This window comes from Nelumbo lutea, chromosome 1 (genome assembly GCF_056320005.1).
Source record: "Nelumbo lutea isolate HS-2025 chromosome 1, American lotus-T2T, whole genome shotgun sequence".
NCBI lineage: Eukaryota > Viridiplantae > Streptophyta > Magnoliopsida > Proteales > Nelumbonaceae > Nelumbo > Nelumbo lutea.
This window is the reverse complement of record NC_142684.1, coordinates 9,108,294-9,123,784: the sequence shown is the minus strand read 5'-3', so window position 1 is coordinate 9,123,784 and position 15,491 is coordinate 9,108,294. Positions and strand designations below refer to the sequence as shown.

The 15,491-nt window shown below is 33.5% G+C and overlaps 1 protein-coding gene across 4 annotated transcripts; it reads left to right on the top strand.

Annotated features, from left to right (window-relative positions):
* Positions 1 to 620: 620 nt before the first annotated feature.
* Positions 621 to 15,444, top strand: LOC148873433 (OVARIAN TUMOR DOMAIN-containing deubiquitinating enzyme 5-like). Of its 4 annotated transcripts, none has more exons than XM_088965231.1 (3): positions 621 to 1,214; positions 2,546 to 2,735; positions 14,426 to 15,444. In XM_088965231.1, exons 2-3 carry the CDS (start codon positions 2,596 to 2,598, stop codon positions 15,288 to 15,290), a joined length of 1,005 nt encoding a protein of 334 aa, XP_088821357.1. In that variant the 5' UTR covers positions 621 to 1,214; positions 2,546 to 2,595; the 3' UTR covers positions 15,291 to 15,444. The 4 variants fall into 4 exon arrangements, with proteins under 4 accessions (XP_088821357.1, XP_088821356.1, XP_088821359.1 ...); XM_088965230.1 differs by lacking the exon at positions 621 to 1,214 and adding an exon at positions 2,275 to 2,332; XM_088965233.1 differs by lacking the exon at positions 621 to 1,214 and adding an exon at positions 3,863 to 3,958 and having other exon boundaries at positions 2,516 to 2,735.
* Positions 15,445 to 15,491: the final 47 nt, after the last annotated feature.

Genomic DNA, 15,491 nt, shown 5'->3' with positions numbered 1-15,491 from the left:
TGGCAGAATGCTAATTGAAGAGGGTCTTTGTCTAACGGCCAAAATTAGGGGGGTCTTTCTTGCAAAAGAAGTAACTGGAACCAAAAAAAGCTTTGGCTACTGGTTTTTGGATCAATAGTTTGATTGTTCGATTTGAATTTTAAAAAATTAAAATAAAAATAAAAATGGCCAAAACCATTTTTGGGATGGATGGTACTTGGGTCAATAGATCGCTAACCAAGTCAACAATTTTAGGTAAAAAATAGGTTAAGTGTGAAATGGAATCAATTGCCTCGACAATTCCCTAGCCAATGGTCCAACCGTTTGAATCAACAATAGTTCAAAAAAACATATGTCAAGGATGTGAAAAATCTAATAAGGAAAATTCTATTTTAATACCCTGAATTCTGGGGGTAGTGTAAGTTAATACCCAAACTTCAAAACGTGTCACTATAATATCCAAACTTTGGAAAACTACAAGTTGGTACTAAACAAGTGTGATGACATTGTTCATTCCAAGCATCTATTCGAAGTTGCACTGTTTGCCACCGATGGATTTGCTTGAGAAATCGATACCGAAGATGACTTATTTGATTATACCCTTTACATTTAGGGTTTTCTTTTGAGAAATCTTTCTCTCTCTCTTATGCCGCATCTTTTATTTGGCTTGTTGAGTTCACGGAAGGACGCATGAATTGATATCCTTTCACATATCACCTCATCGGAAACCTGAATCTCAATATTCTGGTGGCTTCCAAACTTGCACGCTCCGGCATCCACCCTGGAGGGCACTTGTTTTGCCCGTGGACACTTTCAGCCTTCATTGAATGCTATACCAACATCTCCCCCTTTTCTTCTCATTCAACCCTTCCTTTACTTACTCCTATGTAATTTCTTCTCCTTATCTTCCATCATCGTCTTTCCAAGTACCCGGAAGAATAACTTGTGGAAATATTATTTGAAACTGTTCCAGGCTGAACTTTCTTTCTTCTATTCGCTTATAGGCAAAACCAGAAATGGAGTGTGTTGGAGCGAGGGTGTTGGAACTAATCTGTTGCCGCAGATGGCTTTGAAAATTGAAATCAAACCAACAAGTGTCTTGGGATGATGAGTGGTATGTTAATGGCGCAAATAGTGCTGCAGTCTTGCCGAGGATGATTATTTTGTGGACGACCTTTTTGACTTCTACTGGGACGGAGCAACAGAAACAATTGAATTCAGAGCACAACAGCTAGGTGAGCCATTTATAGTTGCATAAGAACCCTATAAAAGAAAAACTATGCATCCTATACTTGATCACTCCACATGCATCTTGGATGACACTAAAATAAGACCTACATTTTAAAAATCAAACACTATATAGTCAACTAAATCTGCGACTAGAAGGACGAAAGCCTCAAAGACAAATTCAAGAGGGAAAGAAGTTGGTACGATTGGCAAGCTCCTATGACCAATGGAGTCTAGACAAATATGAGAAAGAAAATTGTGTGATTCTAAGGGGGTGTTCTTTTTTTGGATTTTGAGAAGAGGAAAGTTAAAGTCTCATTGACCAAAAATCACATGTTATTTTTTATGATTTATGTGTGAATCAGGGAAAGTTTATTTTCTTGCCCATCTCCTAGGTGAATAAATAAGTTTCTCACTTTAAGGGAAATTTGCCAACATTTGAAAGGGACAAAAATGCCCATGTTATTTTTTCACATTTATGTGGGGACCAGGGAAAGTTTATTTTTTTGCCCATCTCTTAGATGAATAATTAAGTTTCTCACCTTAAAGGAAAGTTGCCAACACTTGAAAGGGACAAAAATGCCCATTGTAATAATAGATTTTTATGAATAAAATGGTCATTACTTTATTTACATGGGAAATAAAAGAATATGGGTAAATGCATTTATCGAATTAAATATTTCTTAAGAAACAAATTATCTGGATAAATACATTTACCGGGTAAGTAACTTATGGAAATGTGAACGGGGCCTACAAGATAGAAACTAAAATCTACTAGGTAAATAGAATGCGTAGAGAAAAATGAAAACCTAGTTGTAGGGATTGAATAGATGATGCCCACGCTAGCCCCTCCTCTAAAACCGATACAACAGTTAAAGGGTAATTTTGACATTTCGAAATTTTTTATTGTGACATATCACGTGATCGAGATAACGGACGGATTACTAATTTAAGTACTGCAGTGACATATTTTAAAATTCGAATATTAACTTGACAATATCCCAAAGTTCAGGTACTAAACTGGAAATTTCTCAAACTTATAATCAATCAATCCACATCCTAAAAAGTGATAACTATTCAATTGAAGCTGTCATCAAAATTCACGAGGGGGGTTTTCGTCAATTGGGTATCCTTCATTCCTTCTAACTCATTCTTCTTCGACTTTGTTATTCTTTCCTCGGTAACTGACTTTTCTGGTGGTTCATTTAGTCGTAAAAATAAAATAAAACAAAACAAAATAAAAGCTCTTTCGAGTGATTGCCTGTGCATTTTTCGCTTTTATTTGCATTTTTACCCACGTAGCCCTATTGATTTGTTTCTTTTTGAGAGGCTACAATAGTGTTCGGCGCCTTCATTTTCTTCGTATTTGGTTGATTTCGGAAACCCCAAATGGACCAGAGCCAAGAATTGGAGGATAAGAATTCTGAAGAAGTTGTAGGAAATGCACCCCGGAAGAGTTCCGAAGAAAATATAGGAAGTGTACCCCAGAAGAAGCTGGAAACTCGGGAGGAAATGCTATCTAGGCACCGGTAACAAGCTCTTCTTTATGCTCTGTCTGTCTCCCTGATCTGTCTCTGTTTGGGTTTTAGGAAGATAAACTTATTGGCAATGCAAATACAGGAGGCAAAATAAATACTGTTTGCCACATGGAGGTTTATTTTTATCTGGTATTTTGCTTGTATGATAAACTTGATTTTGTTAGTGAATTGGTAGTAGAAAACATTTAATTGTAATATGCATGAAGTACTTATTATCCTTTTAGATTTGTATCGGTATGGTAATTATTTGCATATTGAGATGCATCTCTTTATTATTTCAAGTACTTAATATGAGGATCAATTTGCTTCTAGTTTATGCCCTTGTCAAAATATTTGTGCCTCAAGATTGTGGTCATTTTTTTCCCTTTTTTTGTTTTTTTTTTTCATTTTGTTTTGCTTATATATGGCATCTTTAATATGACCATTCTATTATACTCCAGAGTAGTTGATTGTACACAAATTTGGTGAAGATTGGTATTGTAAGTGAGCATCATTGATATAGCTTCATAGGTTATTAGAAATATGGGCTGCAGTGCGGCACTTATTAAGGAATCTTCATAATTGGTAATGGGATCTATTTGGGTCGGAGGTCCTGGCAAGGGGCTTCTGCCAATCTGTAGAGGCCTTTTTTTTTGAATTTGCAATGAAACTTTCTTTTCATTTGGCTCCTTGAAGAAACTGGGTTTTTGAAATAAAATTGGCCCTATTTGTGCAATCAGAATGGAGGACCCATGGTCAAATACCTCACTTATGATGTATCTTAGGAGCAAAGCTGGAAGCTATAGTATTTTGTCAACTATTTGCCAATTACAAGCAAGGTTGGAATTTTGTCAAAAATTTCAAAACCTTGGCATTCCATTTCAGTTTGGATTACCACCCAAGTGAAAATAGAACTGATTGTATTTAGAAATTTATACAAAATAGGAAGTTTCAAAGAGATTTAGATCAGGGAAGTAGGAGAAATAGGCATTTAGATCTTGATATGGAAAGGAGAGAAAAATATAAATTTTCTTGTATTTTTGTTCTGACTCTTGAAATTCTGATGAAATCTTGGGAAATTGAAATTTATTAAGAGGAGTTCAAACTTCAAACCCATCTGAAAACAAAATTTTATCTAGGATGCGAAGATACAGATACTGACATGGACATGTATACAAGAAACAGGGATACAACTCCCCATTTCTAAGATCCTGGATGTGGGTACAGCTGTATAGGTATGGATATCCAATTTAATATGCTCATGTCATGTAATATATGTAATATCTAGTTTTGGAGCTAAGTATCAGTACTTACAAAAAAGGGCCATTACTCAATGCTTTTCCTAGTTTGGGTTTTGGGAGGGGTGTGCTGGATGTGGACCTAACCTCCGTCATTTTTGGCACAAAGTGGCCACTCTCAGATTCAAACATGCCTTTATCAGTACCTATATCTTGCAAAATTTATTGAAAATTTAACATATAAAGACTTTTTATAGCAGTGTTTTAAATGTGCAAAGGGCTTGTTGCACTCAAGGCACAAGGCGAGGTGCGTTCCTTTTTGAAGCAAGGTGCAAAATTTTAAAAAATTCAAAACAGTAAAAACTGCAAAAAATTCTATACATTAAGAAAATGTTAAAATATTTAATTAAAAATCATACTTTAATTTTAAACTAAATGTTTTAAAAAGCCTATTAGCTCAAATTAACATATATAAACATAACATATAAAACATATTCTAAGTGAAAATGCAAGAATAAAATAAAAATAGAATATAAAACACATTCAAGCATGTCAAACTTTCAATTATTCCAATTTCTTTTCCAATTGCATTATTTCAAATAGCTAATGTGATGTTAAACATCATTTTTCCAAATTCATCAAATGTTGTTCATTATTCATCCTAATTAAAGACATTTTTAAAATATAATTGAAATTATAAAATCATTTTCTGTGGGGATTAAGAATTTATGACCCTAACATGGATTTGTTTGCATTTGTCTCAAGGGGCTTGGTCCGGGATCCAGAGGTGGAGCCCCTGCCCAAGCCGTTGTACTTCAAAAAGAACAAAAATGTGCAAAATTTTGAAAAGGCACATACCTGAATTGAGACACAAGGTGTATCTGGTTCACGCCTAGGCACACTAGGTTTGTGCCTTTTCAAAGGGGCTGTGCCAAGGCCTAGGCAAAGTGCATTACCTTAAAATGTGCCTATGTGCCCCTTTTAAACCACTGTTTTATAGTATAATTTTTTTTTAACATACTACGTATAAAAATGTTATGCTATAATCTGTAATTCTGAAGGGAGTTGGAATTTGTCATGTGTCCAAGTGTCTGACTTAGCAAGATGAGAAAATATTGACTCAAAAAATATTGCTTTTGTTGCTAAGTAAAATTTTATGAATGGGTTTCATCTTGTACATTAGCTGTCCATTTATGTCAAATATGAAAGGAGATAAAAAGGAAATGCTACAGATTGAGTTTGTCTTGTATACATTAGTTGTCCATGTGGGTGCCCATTGTCACATTGAGTTTGTATCGTGTCCAGCCTTTATGTGAATAACGCTTTTATTGTCTGCAATGGATCTAAAATTTCCATTTGAGGAATGAATATCCGTAAAGCAGAATGTCTGAGAGCATGGTTAGCCCAGTGCATGAGGCTCCCACCAATGTGGGGTCTGAGGAGGGACAGATATATGCAGCCTAACCCCCCTGCACATACAGAGAGGCTGTTTCCAAAGAATGTGAGAGCATCTGGTTGACAATTATTACTTGTCTGAGAGTCCTACTTAGGTTATGGCAGAAACAAAATGATTTTTCTTTAACCCTGTTACTGAAATAATTAATAACAAAATTTTGGCTAGGAACTCTAAACTCCTATGTTCAAGAGACATTGATTCTTCTCAAGCATGTTATTGATAGCTAGCTCATTTACTCTCTCGCCAATGACTTCTCTAGTCTGTTCTGGTCAAGATAAAAGAATGTAGTGTCCTTTTTAATGGGAAGAGCCTGATGTTGGTTTAAAACTAAATGGTTAACATTGTAAATAGACCTGTTCATGGGCCTGGCTTGGGCTTAGCTTTTTCCAAAGTTTAAATGGGTCCAGCTTGAAGCCTGGCCCGTGAACAGGTTTGATTGTAAAATATTAGTCACTATACAGTGAAGGATGGGAATCAAGAAACTCTGGCATGTAGAAATGGCTTCAGGTATAAAATTTGTTGAAGTCTTTGACTGGGTAATGGTCTCTATGCATCTTACTTTGAAAGTTAAATATATTAGGTATTGCTGCTTGTACCATGAGAGCAAACTGCAGGTAAAAAGGCCACTATTTTGATCTGCTTTCAGGGTTGAAAGTTAAATCTCTCTAAGAATATGATGATTGGAGTTGGAGAGATTTCTCAGGATCTTCTCAAGGAGTGTGCAGCTGCATTAGAATGTAGGATCGCTGAGTTTCATTTTACATATCTAGGGCTGCTTATTGGAGCTTGATCATCATCACCATCTATGTGGCAATCTGTGATTGATAGAATTGATAGTGGATTGGATGATTAGAAGGGCAATTTACTAAGTTTCTCTCTTTAGGGGGCTATATTATGTTAATTAAAAGTGTCCTGTCCACCTTCCTATTTACTATATGTCCTTGTTGAAAATACCAAGTTCTATTGCTGATTGCATAGAAAAACTGCAGAATTGCAGAGGAATTTTCTTTGGAATGATAGGGTGGAAAGAAAAAATATTTAATGGAGTGAAGTTGGGTTTGCAGACCAAAAAAATTTGGTGGTGATGCATGCTTTGTACACAATCTTTTTGCACATGGGCTTTTTGATTACACAAATGAATATACTTTACCTTTTTCAGAAAAAAAAGTAAGTTGTTGCTGAATTATTCAACAAGAAGGTATTGGAACAACAAGATCACTTAGATAATGATGGAGATGTTGATATTGATCAAATCCAGTAATGAGAGTTCTCTTCATTTACTGATTTCCTGCCCTTTTGTTGCAGATATTTGGCTTTGGTTTTTTTCTTTGTTTGTGTGCAGGCGGACTTTACCAGCGGAGGTTAATATGTTATTTGATCCCTCCCTTTTTACTTGGCCAAAGAAAAGAGGGAGGATAATGTGGAGATGTGTCAAAGCAACCTTGATTTGGACCATCTGGGAGAAGAATGCAAGAATATTCTTAGAAAATGAGAGAATCAAGGAAGAAATCAGGATTTGTGTGATGGTTAGGGTGATCCATTGGATCAAAACTCTGGAGTTGTTTTCCCAGCTTTCCTTTGATGATATTTGGAGGAATTGGGAAGCAGTTGCTAAAAGTTCCAAGAGAAAGGACAGAATGGAGGTTGTTTGGGCTCCACCAATTGAATGTTTTGTTAAACTGAACTTTGATGGGAGCAGCCGAGGTAATCCGGGCCCTTATGGAATAGGAGGGGTTTTGAGAGATGGGGAAGGTAAATTTATAGCACTTTTTTTCTGTTCCTGCGGGTACGGGTGACTCCCTCAAAGAGGAACTGCTAGCTGCAATTGCAATCCTAGGGGTGAAGATAGCTAGTGAGCTAAACTCATAGTTTTCAAGGTACCAAGGTGAGGCTAGGCAATAGGGGGGTGCCTTGTCACCTAGGCGATGTTTTTTTTTTTTTTTAATGTAAAAAACATAGATCCTAGGGTAGTTCCCTAGGTACCATAACCATATTTCCTTGATAATTATTCATAATTTTCATAAGAAAACTATAGAAAATCAACTTATTCATGAGAAGAAAAAGAAGGAAAAAAATTAAAAAAATAAAGGGGCTGAACCCTTATTTTTATTATATGAAAGAAGAAAAGAAAAAGTATTGGTAAAGAACAAAATCTGAGTTCTTCTTTATTGATTCAGGTTTTGAAGTCTTTGAGGGTTCAATACAGCATTTAGCAATGTTTGTGTTGATTAAACCCTAACAAATAAGAAAAATAATAAAAAGAAATTAGTATATAAACACACAAAATGATTATTTTAGTTTAATCAAGTCTATTTTATAATTATAATCTCAAAAAATAAATAACAAAAAAGTATTTTATAATACAAAGTAAAAAACTTCTTGGCGATTAGGCGAGGCAAGCCTCAAGGGGCACCTTGTCGCCTATCCGTCTCCTTGACAAATATGATGATTGAAGGGGATTCAAAAGTGATGATAGATAAGAATGGCTAAAAAATCCAAAGTCTATAATTTGGTGCTACTGGATTGAAATGAAAACAATTTACATGGTTAACCAGGAATATGAACTTGAGGATACAATGGGCTGAGGAGATCCACAAATGGGATGGCAGATGCTTTGGCTAAGCAAGGGGTGGAGTGGTCTATTTTGTTCAGGGCACATTTGTAATGTGATTCCTTTTATGTATGAGAGGTAGCAGCTCATTCAATCATTTATCAAAAAAAAAAAAAGATATTGATCAAATCTGAAGTTGATCATGATCAGATTGAACTATGAGATTCCTTTGGTGTTTATTGTTCTTTTTGATATTGTTCTTGGCCAGTTTTCATTCAGAATTTGTTTTAGTTTCCTTTGTCTTTGATCTCCCCCTTATTAGGCCTGTTAATTTAATCTCCTTATTCTAAATCTTTCTCCTCTTGGGGTTCCTGTTATGGGGATTACCATATAGCAAGTTTTTAATAAAATTTACCTTACCTTTTTTAAAAAAAAAAAATTATTGTAGAAGACGTTTGGAGAATCATTTAGAATAGTAATCATTTTCTAAAATAGTAATCATGTTGCATCCTTAAATTGCCTATTTTTAGAAGATGTTTGGAGAATCATTTAGAATTTTTTGATGCCTAGGATGATGTCCTAGAGATTTTGCCCAAAATTCAAAAGAAAATCAGAAATATACTTACGTATTCATCATGGTCATTGAAAATTGTTCTCTGGATGGTGACTTGGCTTCGTTAGTCATTTGCATATTTCTACAAAGACAGGAAGTGATAGAGAGACTTTTTGTGAAGTTAGGGAGCAAGCGCCCACCTCTTCGCCCTCTTTATGTTAGTATCAACTCAAATTGGGACCAAAATTATTTTATAATTGGTGGAGAAATTATTCATTACTGAATTGCCTGGTTTTAGATGATTTTTTTTGGAGAACTAATTGAAGGCATTCTCAGAGGAAGTTTTTTGTTCAATATTTGGTGGAATCTGCTGTGGCACATAGGTATTTTGTAGTATGCTTGAATCATTTTAGAGCTTAGATGGGTGGATTCTTGAAGTTCCAAGACCTATAGAGTGTTTACAAGGCCAGTCTTGTTTTGCATGCTATGGGGAAGAACTCAGATGTCCAATTGAAGGTGGAGGAACATCAAATCTTACAATTACAAGAACTGGGGATTGGTTCTTTGGTCATGATTTATTTCAGTTGAAGATACTTGGTGATGTATGTTGCTAATATGTTCAAGTGTTTCCATCACTAAGGTTCTTTCTGCTTTTCACCGTTTAGTGAAAGTTCTGAGAGGCCAAGAATTTCTAGCTTTAGGGAGAGTATTGAAAGTATTATCTTTTTTTTTTTTTTTTTTTTTAAGTTTCTTAGGGCCTGTATGGTTCAGGGGAATAGGGGTCTGGAACCGGATTTGGAATGAGGGTCCAATTCCAACTTTTTGGTTGGGTGGAATCAGAATCCCATTCCCATTCTTGCTGGAATGGCATTCCCCCAGTTGAGGGAATGGCCATTCCCTGCCCCTCCCTTGGGAATGAAATCCCATTCCAACTTATTCCAATTTTGATTCCGATTTCTGTCTGAACCAAACAGAATATGAGAATAAACCATTCCAATTCCAATTCCAATTCCAAGGGATTTTGATTCCCAATTTCCTATTCCGACTGCAAACCAAACAGACCCTTATTTTTCTTTATAAGTTTTCTTATGGTTCTTTTTTAGTTTATGACTTATTGTTATTGGGCCATGGCCTGTTTTAGTTTTTATAGCTCTTTTTTTCTGCAACCTTACTAGGAAAACTTATGTAATTTTTCACATATTTCCAGCAACTATAGAATGACCACCACCCTGTACAAAGTATGGGACCATTGTAAACTAAGGTTTTTGTTTGCTTGATTTTTTTTTTGTTATATAGTTTTGTTATTTAATTTAAGAGAATAAATCAGGCTTTATTTTTAAGCAATAACCCACTTTATGTATCCTCAATAGCAAAAAAAAAAAAAAAACCACTTTTTGGATCCTACATCATTTAAAACAAGCCTTTCTTTTTCTTTTTTTTTTTTGAAAGTGGGTAGACGTATGATTGAAAAAGAATGCTTCCATTTGAGAGTGGAAATAATAAATAAATAAATATCTATCTATCTATATATACATATACACACACACACACACATATATATATATATATATATATATATATATATATATATATATATATATATATATATATATATATAATAAAATTGGACTATCCATGTCAGCATGTCTCTCCTTTGAGAGAAGCTATTTATCTATTTTTTTTATTTTTTGCATTTTCCCTATTTTCTTTTGTTTTAAAAATATAAAAAGTAATCATTACCTATTTTGATTAGATTAATAAAGCTGCACACTATTAGAGAGAGAGAAAGAGAGACCTTTGTGTTTTCCAATGTCTCCTATTTTAATGCATGTTATCATTACATTTAAAGTAAAATATTAATAAGTCAAATAATATAAATAGGTTGAGGTTAAACAATCAAACATAAAACAACAAAAATAAAAATATTAATTTAAAAATCCACTAAACATCCACTTAAAACTAATAAATATTAACAAAACTTAGTAAAAACTAAAAACACTAATAAAAATCAAACTTAATAAACATTAATAAAATTAAAAACATTTCAATTCCACTTAAAAATAAAACTTAATAAACACTAATAAAAACAGTAAATTTAAATACAAAAAATATTAATTGATAGTTTTAATAATATTATGATTTAAATATGGGTTTGATATATTGCAAATAGAACCCATGTACTAATGTTGTATTTTGTTTTGTTTATTCTTTTTTATTTTATTAGATAACTTTGTATTAATATATTTTTAATTAATTAATTAATAATTTTTATAAGTTGAGACCTTTATTGTGCATAGTGCCCATACTAAAGAAGAGACATATATAAAACAGAAGACCCATTAAAAATGATATAAAAATAAAAAATTAATGAAAAATTTAAAATGTAGAACCCATTTTATCACTTATACAAAGAAGACAAGCTAAACGAGTCTGTATAGAAACCGATAACATGTGATACATGACATACAATAATAATAATAATAATAATAATAATAATTTAGATGATGATGATAATAATAATAATTTAGCAAGTTTTTATCTAGCAACTATTAAAAGTTAAGAAATTAATAAAAATTAGTATTAATTTGTACTTAGGGATGACCATTTATAAGAATTAGTATAATTAATATTAATTTGTACCCAAAAGTCCCTAAATCACCCCCTTAAGGACTAAAGAACATATGATACAAAATCCCCAAAATCCTAATATTAATAAAGTAATAAAATATAATTAAATTAATAATAATATAATAATAAAATAATAGCACTATAATAAAATATTACTAAATAATAATAGCAAACAAAGATACTAATTATTAAATTTAATAATAATGTATAAATAAAATATTAATACAATATATTTTGGGGTAGGAAAAATAATTTGTTATAATAATATTACTACTAACTAAGTGATAAATAAATAATAAAATAAAATTATTAATATTAATAATTAAAAATAAAATATTAATATGAAGTCATTATAAATAATGAGACATTAATTATTAAAGACTAATAGAATAATTATAAAAAATTACTAATAAAATAATAAATATGAATAAAATTGTTAGTTGATTCCAATTCCAACTCCAAATGAACCAAACAATAGTAATTAGAATTCAATAATTATGTATACATATATATTATGTGTAACTATATAAAGTTTATAATTGATAAATATAATATTTTATATTTATATACATTTATTATACATACGTGCTTTAAAAATAATTGATTTTTTAAAACATTTTTATTTTTTGTCATTTCAAAATTTAAACACAATAAGATGGTTGCAAATTAAATGCGAAGATCCAAAACCCAACATAATAATCAGATGCAAAATGTGGATCTAGATTTCATAATCGAATGCGGATGCAGATGCAGTTGGTTCAAATCTGAATCCAAACCATTTATAGTCTACTGTCTACATTGTGTGGGGTTGGTGTAGATCTGAGCTAGACCTAGCTCAGAAGAAAATAGTTGCTTGAGCTCGAAAATTTGTTGGTTAAGCTAGGTTTAGGCTAAGTTATAAATGATCATCCCTAAGTAGGAGTCTTAAGACATTTATAATTAGGTCTTTATTAGTTTTAATAATTTAATTAAATTTTATAATTTTTAAATAGAATGCAAGTGGTTTATTTTATTATTTTTAATATTTTTAATATTTTTATTATTATTTTATGAATTACTAATTTTTATGAATTTCTTAATTTTTAATAGTTGCTAGATAAAAATTTTCTAAAATTTAATTTTATTTATTAGGTTTCAAATTACAGTTTTATGACAATTAACCAATTAATAGGATTTGAATGTGAATAAGGATGGTAATGTTCCCCATTCCATTGGGTACTCAGCTTCCACAATCCGATGGGGTTGAGGATGGATATTGCCTTGGCATGGATGGGGATTGATAATGATACCCAATCGAGGATGGGGATGAGGATTTATTTCACAGTCTTAAACCTTGAGCTTGGACTTAGATTAATTTAATTATGACTAAAGAAGTTAATCTATAGATTAATTTAATTATAACATTTAATGATTAATAAACTAAAATAAATAAATAAAACACTAAGGGATAAAATGAAAAAAATAATTATGTATTGAGTAATTAGCAATAATTTATTATTTTTATTCAAAATTATTAGTATATTTAATCTAAATTATTAAATTGTTTTTATAACAAATTACTAAAATTATAAATATAATTATTAGTTTCCATTATTAAATCTACTCCTCATAGTCGAGCACCTCACAGCATCCTCACAAACCTGAGGATGCCACTCATCCCCAAAACCATGTGAGCCATTTTACATGAGAGGAGGATCCTAACAGCCGTTAGTCTCCATTTCTCCTTTTCGAAACTTCTGTTTTCTTCTCCGGCTCAAAGCCCTTTGCCTCTCCTCTTTTCTCTTTGGCAATGACAGCATGAAACCTAGTGCCTTCCGCCAGTTGCAATGCTCCCCCGGCAGTTGGCGAGTCCACTTGCGATAATAGACACTGGCGACAATACAAGGGCTCCCTCCACTAGAGTTTTTCCGTTTTTTACATGTAGTCTACTATCACTGGTGACCATTACCAGGTTCAGCTATTTTTCCCATTTCATTTTCCTTTACTTCTTATTGGCTTGTGATTTTTACTTGGTTCATGAGATCCTTGTTTTTATCTACCTAGCGTGAATTGCCGATGTCCGTTTGTCAGTTTCTTTTCTCACCGATGAGATCCCTGGCCGTCGGGGAGAGGACTGCAACCAATGGAATGAGGGGGAGCTAGGGGATCGTTGCTAGAGAGAAAAGAAGAGCAGAGGGAGCTAGGGTTTTAATCCTCATTGTCGCTGGTGTCCATTATCGCCGGTGATATTGCTCGTTGCCAGGGGAGAATTGCAACCGGTGGAGGGAGCTAGGGTTTCATACTTTTGCTGCTGGAGAGAAAAGAGGAGAGGCAAGGGGGCATTGAGCGGGAATAGAGAAAGAAAATTAGAAGTTTTGAATGGGGGGAGGGGGCCTAACGGAATGCGGACCTAATGGATGTCAGGCTCCTCCGCTAGTGTAACATGGCTCACATGTTTCTGGGGATGCATGGCGTCCTCAGGTTTTGTGAGGATGCTGTGAGGCGCCCAACTGTTAGGAGCACATCTGGACAAGGAGTGATTCTCTCTTCACTCCTTGTCTCTTCTTTCATTCTCTTTTTCTTCAATCTTTTCTATTCTCTTATTTAACACCAGATTTTTTTCTTTGATTAGTTGCTGAATTATTTGAAGAGTTCCGCTAGGAAAGATAGAAAAAGGAATTGTCTCTCCTGGGGAACCTCATGTTAGGTAGTGTAAGGAATGTAAGAATGGTTTAACCATTGTAAGGTCTTTAATAAGTAATCTGGCTGATAGAACTGAGGTAAAAGGTTTTTGAGGTAACTCTACCCCACCTATGGTTAAGGCTTTTTGGTTGGGTGGTTGTAATGAACAACATTCTGACTATTGATCAACTGAAGAGGAGGGATTTTCAGTTACCTAGCATCTGTTATTTATGTTTCAGTAACGAGGACTCAAATCCAATTTTTGGTAGCAACAGTATAATCAATAAGATCCATTAAGTAATTTTGCTGTACTATTAGCGCATTCACCTTCAAGGGCATGTAGGAAGAGGAAGGTCATTTATGCCGATTCCATTATGACCTTGTGCTAGTAAATGGTTTGTAGCTTTAACTGAAAAACCATGGCTTGCAAAAAGAGTTTTCTGTTTCTTTTTTTTTTTTTTTTTTTTTTTTTTTTTACCTTTTTCAAAGAAAATTACAATGGCTATTCTCTAACTACCAATATGTGATTCAGCTTCTCCATGAAATTCTTTTATCAAATTACTTTTTTAAGGAAATATTCTTAATTACTAAACTTCAAGGTATGATTGTTTGTAGGAAAGAGATCACCCAGTTACAAAACAAGGAAGTTGCTTTAAAAAAGGCAGCTGCTAAAGGAAGCAAGGCTGAACAGAAGGCCAAGAAGAAACAGGTGGAGGATGAGATATCTCGACTTTCTTCGAAACTCAAAGAAAAGCATGCAGAGGAACTTGCTTCATTAGGCTATACCAATAGCAATGGCATGGAGAACAATAATCTTGATACTTTGGTGAAGGCGATAGCTGGAGTATCTGTGACTAGTCAACGTGACAATTCAAAACCCAGGAGTGTAAAGAGGCGTGAGAAAAAAGCTCTGCAAGAAGCAACAAGAGAGCAACGAATACGGGAAGAACAGAGTAACATTGTTAGCGATCGTATAATTGAAAACGAGAAGTTGGAGAGAAAGATTGAGCCCCTCGGATTGAAGGTTAATGAAATAAAGCCAGATGGACACTGTCTCTATCGGGCTGTTGAGGATCAACTGGCCTATTTTTCAGGAGGATGTTCACCTTACAATTATCAACAACTTCGGCAAATGGTGGCTGCTTATATGAGGGAACATGCATCAGATTTCCTTCCCTTTTTTCTGTCAGATAATATGATGGAAAAAGATTATGATAATTCACTTTCAGAAAGATTTGAAAAATATTGTAGAGAAGTGGAATCAACAGCAGCATGGGGAGGACAATTAGAACTGGGTGCTTTGACCCATTGCTTGAGAAAACATATCTTGATCTTTTCAGGATCCTTCCCAGATGTTGAGATGGGACAAGAATACAAGTCTAACACTGAGATTGGCTCCTCTAATCCAAGTATCATGTTGTCATATCATAGGCATGCATTTGGACTAGGCGAGCATTACAATTCTGTTATTCCAATGTGAACAATGTTGTAGCATATTGTATCTTGTCTGAGAGCGCTTTTTTATGAGTCATATTAACCATTCCTTTTACTTTTTTGTATGACTTTATATTTATATTTGGTTTTGTTTTAAACTTAAAACCTTATTTATTGTTACAGTTTTGCATTTAGGGTAATTTGGTTTTCATACTGTAATTTATGGTATTTCTAGTGCTTTTCACAT

Coding starts and splice junctions, on each gene's coding strand:
- LOC148873433 (XM_088965231.1), top strand. CDS start 2,596: ATGGACCAGAGCCAAGAATTGGAGGATAAGAATTCTGAAGAAGTTGTA. Junction 2,736..14,425: donor GAAATGCTATCTAGGCACCG/GTAACAAGCTCT, acceptor GATTGTTTGTAG/GAAAGAGATCACCCAGTTAC.